The 9,449-nt window shown below is 36.3% G+C and overlaps 1 protein-coding gene across 1 annotated transcript in view; it reads left to right on the top strand.

Moving 5' to 3' along the window:
- Positions 1 to 1,477: 1,477 nt before the first annotated feature.
- The window catches only part of SMC2 (structural maintenance of chromosomes 2), a 46,215-nt gene continuing 38,243 nt past the window's right edge, over positions 1,478 to 9,449 (top strand). Inside the window, exons 1-9 of the mRNA XM_063082077.1 lie at positions 1,478 to 1,590; positions 2,401 to 2,628; positions 2,969 to 3,118; positions 5,567 to 5,689; positions 6,767 to 6,805; positions 7,220 to 7,330; positions 7,525 to 7,569; positions 8,827 to 9,060; positions 9,290 to 9,439. Of these exons, the coding sequence (XP_062938147.1) occupies positions 2,461 to 2,628; positions 2,969 to 3,118; positions 5,567 to 5,689; positions 6,767 to 6,805; positions 7,220 to 7,330; positions 7,525 to 7,569; positions 8,827 to 9,060; positions 9,290 to 9,439 (1,020 nt within the window). The 5' untranslated portion in view covers positions 1,478 to 1,590; positions 2,401 to 2,460. The remainder of the gene's footprint in view (positions 1,591 to 2,400; positions 2,629 to 2,968; positions 3,119 to 5,566; positions 5,690 to 6,766; positions 6,806 to 7,219; positions 7,331 to 7,524; positions 7,570 to 8,826; positions 9,061 to 9,289; positions 9,440 to 9,449) is intronic.

Genomic DNA, 9,449 nt, shown 5'->3' with positions numbered 1-9,449 from the left:
GATATTAGCAGGGGAGGTCTTTTAGGAACTGATTAATGGGATTGGTGGCCTTAAAAAATAGGCCCAAGGGAGCTCCTTTGCACTCTCCACTAGGCGAGTACACAACTAGAAGGTGCCATATAACAACGACGAAGCACCCTTACCGGGAACTGATTTTTGCCTTTGTGTTGATCTTGGACCTCCCACCCTCCAGAACTATGAGGCACAAATTTCTGTTGTTCCTAAGCCAGATAGTCTATGGTATTTTGTTACAGCATCTCAAAATGACTGACACCCAAAATAGTATATTGGTCACCCCATCTTCTTGTACCTCACCTAGGATAGCATCATACCCATTCTGGAGCTCAGCTCCTCCTAACTCATTAGCATCAACGTGCTCAAACTTGAGTAAAAGTGACACTTTTCCTTTTTTGGAAGAACAATACACAGTGATAACAGGATCGGTTATCAGTAGTACTGGCACCTGTACAGGAAGCGTTGTATGTAATATTTAAGAGCACGGGCGTTCTGCAGCTGGACGACCTGGGAACAAGTCCCACCTTCTCTGCTTACTATTTAGACAAGTTGTTCTGCTTTTCTGTGACTCCGTTCGCTCATCTATAAAATGAGAATAACATCATGGATTTCACAGGGTTGCTACGAGGATCTTTAAAAGCCCTTGGAACATAGCCTGACACAACTCAATAAATATTAGCTGTCTTGAGGGGTTTCCAGAAAGATTCCCTGAATGTCAGTAAGTCTGCCATCGCTTGCCATTACTCAGCTTTTCAGGGTAAGGAGGTGAACACCTATTTGTCTAACACCTACCACCCGTGCTACACAATTTCTCCTCTAGACTCAGAACAGCTCCAGGTTGCGAGTATCACTGCCCCTTCTGGACGTGGAAACTTGACCTGAAAAACTCGCCAGGGTCAGAAGCCGGCGAGGGGCGGAGCCAGAGTCCCCAGAAGGCCGGTTCCACCCTGGCCCCAACAAAGTGCAGCTTCCGTTTTCCAGGAATCTCAGCCAACCCGAGGAGATTCTGAGGCTTCTAAAACAGAACGAGAACACATCAGGAAGCCTTTCTGCCTCACTGCCGCAGCCACTTCGAGAGGAGGCGGAGTCTGAGGGCGAGGCTCGCGCGGAAGGGCGGGAGGCGGGGCGGGCACAGCGCGAGGCCCCGAGGCTGAGCTGTGGGGCTGCCCGAAGCGTGCCCGAAGCCAATGTCAACGTATACCACCTGCTCTTTTAGTCCCCAGGCCCGCGCTGTTGCATCTTCGGAGCTGCTATTGTTGAAACTCTTTTTTCTATCATCCTGTCGCTTTGATCGTACGACTGGAGGCGAAAGATGGAACTCCAAAGTCAGGCAGCTCCTAGGCACCAGAAGAATAACTGAGCAATGGAGGTGGGGTCCTTTGCTCGCGCCGAAATTCAAAGGATTAAATAGTTCCGGCGCGAGTGTTGGGAGTGGGGCTAGTGTTGCAGTCGCTATGTTAGAGTTGGCTTCGTAGCGGCCGAAGCCGGGCAAGTCTGGCCCGCTCTCCGCTTTTGTGGCCCTGAGGGGCTTTGGGGGCGCCTCGAGCCCAGGCGACGTGAGGCAGCGGCGAGGCGGTACGTGCGCGCGGCCGGGTGGACCGGCCTGGCGTCCTGGCGGGAGATGGAGTGTGGGTGCGGAAGGGGACTAGTAGAGGGAGGGATCTCAAGCGATGATTAGTAATAAACCTAGTTCCTGCCTGGTCTTGGTGGGCGGCGAGGAGGTGTAGGCCGAAAGGCCTGGGGACGCGAGGGGACGGGTGGAGAATATGAGACAGCTCATCTTTTTAATAACTACTTACTGACTCCCCCGACCCCGGAGTCAGGCACTTTTCTGGTGTACAACGATGGGCGTCGGCGGAGATCTTACAGGAAGTTATTATGATGGGTTGGATAGACAGATACATACTGTTTAGTGTCAGCTTTAAGTGCCATGAGGAAAAAGAAAGCCGAGTGAGGGGATAGGGAAAGGTGATTTTTTTCATAAGGCGGTCAGGAGCCCTATGGTGAGCCCCAGTAAGGTGAGTTGAGCAACTGTGTGTGAACCATGCCAGTGTCGGGGAGAAGTACCTTGTGAGCAAAGAGAATGGGATGTGAAATAATTCGTAGTCTTTATTACCTAGTGTATGATAAAAGTGGAAGTCAAGCCTGGAAAGGTAGGTAGTAGAAATAACAGGTATGACTTCCAGATTGAATGGTTTAACTTCCAGGTGGTGGCTAACTTTCCTATATTTTTAAGTAGGAGAAGGATAACTTTACATCAGAGAAGGTAGTTTGGCAAGTGGCTGTTTTATTTCTATTTCCTTGTCATTTTTGTTTAGTCTCTGACAATCACTATGATTCCAGGTTTACGTTCCACTTACGTGTTGGTGTTTCTGTGTTGCATAGAACTGGTTGTGGCCTGTTTGATTCCTAGCAGAGGTTTACCGGCCCAAGACAGTATCAAAAATGCATATTAAGTCAATCGTTCTTGAGGGATTCAAGTCCTATGCTCAGAGGACTGAAGTCAATGGTTTTGACCCCCTCTTCAATGCTATCACTGGTTTAAACGGTAGTGGGAAATCCAACATATTGGACTCCATCTGTTTTTTGCTGGGCATCTCCAACTTGTCTCAGGTAAAGTGTAAACTTTCTGATTTCTATGAATTTGTTTGGCAAGGGAATCCTCACTGAACTTGGGAGACTATTGCCAATATTCTCTTCATTTGGGTTTTTGTACTTTATGTGGATTATCTTATACCTCATTGTAACTCTTTAAGGAAAGTAGTAGTATTCCATCTATTAGATAAGAAAATAGAAACTTAGAGAGGTTGCCTAAAGGTCATCCTCTTAAAATGTTTGTCTGCTTAATAGGTACTACATGGGTGAGTTTTACTACACCATGAAGCCCACTTTTAGTACTACTTTGTACAATATGAGGTTTTTTAGTTGATAAACATTTCTGTTTTCATTTTAGGTTCGGGCTTCTAATTTACAAGATTTAGTTTACAAAAATGGGCAGGCTGGTATTACCAAAGCCTCAGTGTCAATCACATTTGATAATTCTGACAAAAAACAAAGTCCTTTAGGATTTGAAGTTCATGATGAAATTACTGTAACAAGGCAGGTGAGTGGCTACTGAACATTTGAATACTCTAATAACTTTCGTGTCTAATGTGTGTTTTGGCAATATGGTTTTGCAGAAAGTGCTGGAAAGAGAAATTCATTAGCAAAATTGTTGCATCAAATACCGAATAGACTCCTTCAGAATATCTTATATTAATTTTTTGATTATGCAAATTCCACCATTAACTAAGAGGATTGAAAGAGATTTGAAAAGTCATTCATCCAGTGTAAGCATTCAACCCTGCTTAAATCTTGATCTGTACTTGAATCTTCTCTGGCTGTACTTGAACGCCTCCAATCCCTGAGATCTTGCTATCTTTTGAGATAACCCATTGTGTTTTTGGACAGATCTTACTAGAAAGTTATTCTTGTAAATTCAGCCAAAGTTTGCTGTCTTAAAGTTTTACACATTGATCCTAGTTTATTAAATTTAACTTATTCTATATTTTAATATTTAAGCGCTCTGCAAGTCTAAACATCTTCCAAGTAAAATCTTGCCAGGTCTTCATACCAGTCCTTACCCAACCCCCAATCAATCTGTCTACTCATCTGTATATTATTCTGTTGCTGTTGCTTATACCAAAATACTTGAAACTGGGTGATTTATAAAGAAAATAAAAATAATTGCTTACAGTTTCTGAAGCTGGGAAATCCAAAGTCCATCTACTGGTGGCGACAGTGATCCAGGGGTCTCACATTGCAAGACAGTGGAAGCAGAGAGACAGACTCTCCTCTCTCTTCTTTTAAAGCCCTCAGAACCGCGCCCCTGACCACCATTTTTAATCCATTCACTACTGCACAGTCCTACAATCCAATCACCTCTTCAAGGTTCCACCTTTCAATTACCATAGTAGGTTTTCCCACCCTTTTAACAGTCACAGTGGGGACCAAGTTTCTAATACATAAAGCTTGGGGAGCACAATTCAAGCTTCAATGAGTTTTGAGGGGACGTAATTCAATCCACTACAATCTGTCTATAATATTTTTAATGTGTAGCACCTGAAATTGAATGTACCAGAATTAGTCTACTTAGAACAGAATTAGGCAGAATTATCACTTAATTTTTTTCATTTCATTTCATTTCATTTATTTATTTATTTATTTATTTATTTATTTATTTATTTATTTATTTATTTATTTATTTATTTATTTATTTATTTATTTATTTTTTGGCAGCTGGCCAGTACAGGTGTTTATTTTAGATACTTTACTTTCATTTTCTCAGTATGGTATTGGAGTGTTCATAATACATTGTGGATTCATATTAGATTTGCTTGAAACCGCTCCAAGTTTTTAAATGTGTGTTATTATTCAACCTTGTTACTGCCATTTCTGTATGTGTGCAGGTTTTTGAAACCAGTGCAGGACCTTAACATTTGTCTTTTAAATTTTTTTCTTGTTATAGTCAGATAGTATTTTCAGCTTGACAAAATTTTGTTTTTTAAAATTTTAACTCCCATTTACTCTCTCTTACTATTATGTTATTTATAGATTTTTCTTCTCTAATGAAAGCCTGACTGAAAAAAAAAATTGACTATGTTGAAACAGAATTCTTTTCTGTGTCATTAGGCTTCCATTAAATAATCATCTTTTAGGAATTGTCACTAAGTTTGTTAGTAATTGTTCCTGTCTTCATTCTGGCCATAAGCCTGTACCTTCACCATTTTTTCATAAAGTCCTTGTCAAATTACTTATGGGTATGCTAGGTCTGCTGTTCAAATATATTAATATATGAACTACCAACCTAATAATTCTGTCAAGAGAAGGAATGAACTAATGTTTATTAAATATTAAATGCTTGATGTATACTGGATATTCTTGAATGCACTGGGATATACAAATAGAAGAAAGAGAAATAGATCTTGTCTTTAAGACTCTGTTGGATGAGACAATTATACCCAATAAATGACAATTTGAGTGCTATAGTAGAGTATGAACAACCTAGTGTCTGGCATGACTTGTTCTTAATGAAGCCACGTTGAAGCTCCGTGCTCATTCTTCCTTTTAAATGGTCTTTTAATGTCTTTATTAATCCCTCTTAAAATCTTGTCATGAATTGATATCAAGCTCCTTGTCTTTGTTTTTAATATCCGGCTTTTGTTCTCATTGAAAAGTGGAGAGAGTTTAACCTCTCAATGTGGAAATAGTATGTTTTACACATACTTGGAAACATAAAGCTATAAGTAATCTGGGAGATCTAGGCCACTGCAGGGGAGGCTTGTGTGTGATTACCTAACTAGCTAGCAAAAGCACCTGGAGTAGAAGCTCGTTATCCTGCCTCAAGTTAGTATTTTTTGACTGTGTCATGCTTCATCGACTATTTACTCAGGATTGGTTTTGTTTACAGTTAGTTGGACAGAACAATAAATGCCGATATACTTGGTATTTTTTCATTTGAATACAAGGTACTCATATACATTTATATTTTTTAAAATGTTTTCTTTTTTAGGTGGTTATTGGTGGTAGAAATAAATATTTAATCAATGGAGTAAATGCAAACAACACCAGAGTACAGGATCTCTTCTGTTCTGTTGGCCTTAATGTTAACAACCCTCACTTTCTCATCATGCAGGTATTTTGTTTGTGGTCTTTATATTGTTTTCATAATGGTTTTGACATCATTTATTTTCTAAGTTATTACAATAGAAGTGCCTTCTTTTTTGGATTTTTCATCTTTTATTTACTATTATGTAGTGTTTGGGTGCCTGTTAAGAAGGATAGTTTTGTTATTTGCACTGATATGTTCTACCATATTATATACATTTAAATTTTGAACACCTTCTAGAAGTAATTTTCCTTGACTTTTGTTATTATAAGAACAATACGTGCTCACTATAAAAAACATTGTCATAACATATTCTTTTGAATTATTTGGTTAAAGCATTTTAGTATTTCAAGTGTAAAAGTTTGAGTAATTTTCTTTAGAAACTTACACAAATGAGATTAAAGGCTGATGTTACCTTGTACTTAACATTATTTCACTTTAACCATCTAGCAGTACTTTGAGAGAGTCACGGCAATGTTAATGGCAGGATCCTGATGGGACTGAAATAAAAATATTTTCACTACATCACAGCTTCAAGTCTGCAAGTTTACTTGAAATGAATCTACATCCCATGTAGTATGATTCTCTGAGACATGGGCATGCAGATTTTTTGTTTTGTTTTTGACAGTGATTGAATGTAATGATTTTCTGGCACTGAAATATTTTTTTATTCTATTTGAGGCCTAGGAGTATTTCATGAAATTATCTTGGAGGGCTGTGATTACAAAAAATCAAGAAATGTTAATTAATTATGCTAAAATGTATTTATACATTTATTTTAGAATTGGACACTTCTACATCATTAATATTAACTGTCTCAGAAATATGGTCTGAATTAACTTTGTATCATTTCATAACTTATGTAATTTGTATCACTGGTAAATGAGAAAGTGAATAGCAGAGTTCTAAAATTCCACAATTATAAGGTAACTTTGGTTTCAAATCGAATAAAAGAAACATCTTTTCATGTAGGTAGAAGAAAGACCTCCCCAACTATTGGTATATTGGGGTATAACACCTTCAGTACAGATAAACACTAATGTTTTTAGGTTACATTTTCTGTAATTTGTTATTATTAAAGTAAGTTTGCCATTTTATTTTCAGGGCCGAATTACAAAAGTATTGAATATGAAACCTCCAGAGGTAAGAGTACTGTTTATAGACAGTAAAAGTAATAATTATAGATATTGCTTTAATCTTTCAGGCAATCAATTTTTTAAATAATTTCCTACATTTTTAAATTCTTGGAAACGTTATTTATTTAAGAACAATTATTAAAGAAATTAGTTTGTATATTATTTGGCACTGTGCCGAATATTAAAAGAAATTTTGACTATATAAAGAAGTCTTGTTCAACTGGTGTTCCATGTCAGGATTAATCCCTACAGCAAAAGATTTGCATGAAATTACTTGTATTTAAGTTTTATGGTGTATTTGGGTCATTATTTTGGTAAGATGCTTCAGTAAAGGCTATAAATTATATATGTGTACTTAATGTAAATTCTACTGAGACACATTTTCTGGATTCTTAAAGCATGAATATAATTATCATTCCAGATTTTATCCATGATAGAAGAAGCAGCTGGAACCAGGATGTATGAATATAAAAAAATTGCTGCACAGAAAACTATAGAAAAAAAGGAGGCTAAGCTGAAGGAAATTAAGACGGTACTTAAATTTATATAAAACATATTTAGAGAAGAGTGTAATTTTGCATTTGGAGTTTCTACTATAAAGAGGGAAAGTTTTTTTTTTTTTTCTCAGTTCAGTTTCCATAGTCTTCCATGCTACATCTCTTTTAAATTTTTTAAATAGTATACTTTACTTACTGAAAATAATGATTTGTTTTTTAAATTTTCCAGATACTTGAAGAAGAGATTACTCCAACCATTCAAAAATTAAAAGAGGTATATACTATATATTTGAGGACAGCCAGTTAGAATATCTTCCAAAATTGGTGATGTATCCAAAATCATATACATAGGGATGAAATGTATACTATTTCTTGGGAATTTTTCTTTGGAATAAGATAAGTAGTTAAGAGTTGGCATTCCGAAACTCAGCCTCTGCTTGCAGAGGATTTGTACTTCATGTCTATTTAGTGAGTTATATTGGAGAATGATCTTTGTAATCTCAGAAAATGAAATGCCAGATTTTAATATTTTGTTGAAGAGAAGTAAGTCTGGATTTTCCTGGATAATTAGAATTGATTGGGATAACATTTTTTAAAGTATGGCACTTTTAGTAACCCTCACTGATAGAGTATCACTGTAATTATTGTAGTCAAGGCATTTTGTAAGTGAAAGGTATTGAAACAGGAGATTGGATTTTCTCTGTAATCTTTGCAGCTCCTGACATTGTAGAACTTAGCAATGTTTCAGTGAAAGAATGCATTTTTAAAGGACGTTGTATAAAAAGATACCCATTTAGGAATTTATTAAATGCTCATTAAAATTTGGTACTGCTGAAAGCTGTCTTCCAAATTCATATAAAAGTGTAGATACTACTGGAAAAACTAAAGAATTATAATCTTGAAGGTATACCCTTTGTATGCATGATTTAGTGGAAAACACTAGATGAGGTGTTTAAGCTTACGTTTTGGACCCATTTTTGCCACATTCTTTCAAAATCTGACAATAGGGACAAGTCATTTAACCACTTTGAATTCGTTTCTTCATCTGAAAATTGGGGATTTTAGTTGTTACTTTGCTCCAGAAGTTTCTTATGAGAATTGAGTTTAGTAATATTTGATCAAGTGCTTGTAGTATTTGAAAGAATGTTAGGAAGGCATCTTTGTGATACTACTACAAAGTACATTAGGTAATGTATCACTGGTGGGTGTATAGGTTGTCTTTACAGACTTCTTATTACCACCAGTTTATGAACCTTATGTCCATGTTTCTTTGTTAATCGCAACTGCTTGATTATATATTAGAAGAAATAGCCACATAGGATTCACTAGAGATGGTACATATAATGCTATATAAAAAGCCAGAGTTCTAATGTTATTTAAAGTTTCCAGAAATTTAAAATGCCATGATCATTTAATATAAGACAATCTATTATTAATCATATAATGGGAAATTTGATACATATTGCGTGTTTGCAAATTTGTTTGAAGATATGAATTTTGAGTTATTCTATATTGGTGACTTCTCTTTCAGGAAAGGTCTTCCTACTTGGAGTACCAAAAAGTAATGAGAGAAATAGAACATTTGAGTCGTTTATATATTGCTTACCAGTTTTTGCTGGCTGAAAATACCAAGGAACGTTCAGCTGAGGAGTTAAAAGAAATGCAAGATAAAGTTGTAAAGCTTCAAGAGGAATTGTCTGAGAATGATAAAAATATAAAAGCACTTAATCATGAAATAGAAGAATTGGAAAAAAGTAAAGATAAGGTTAGAACATATATATTAGATAATATACTCTGTGAAAAAAATATTAAGTTATATACAATAACTGTTTAGGATTCACTGGGCATTGTCTTCCATATTGATATATTAATCTTAAAATAGGATAATGAGATAGATTATAAAATAGTAAATATTTTATATAGAAATCATATAAGAAAATGACAACATGAACAATTTTAAATAATTTGATTGAATTGTGTATAATTGATTACAGGAAATTGGAGGTATACTCCGATCTTTAGAAGATGCTCTTGCAGAGGCTCAGCGAGTTAATACTAAATCTCAAAGTGCGTTTGATCTCAAGAAGAAAAATCTGGCAAGTGAAGAAAACAAACGCAAAGAGCTGGAAAAAAATATGGTTGAGGTAAGTGAAT

Source organism: Cynocephalus volans, chromosome 17 (assembly GCF_027409185.1).
Source record: "Cynocephalus volans isolate mCynVol1 chromosome 17, mCynVol1.pri, whole genome shotgun sequence".
Lineage (NCBI taxonomy): Eukaryota > Metazoa > Chordata > Mammalia > Dermoptera > Cynocephalidae > Cynocephalus > Cynocephalus volans.
The sequence above is the reverse complement of the archived record's forward strand: the minus strand, read 5'-3'. Positions and strand labels throughout refer to the sequence as shown.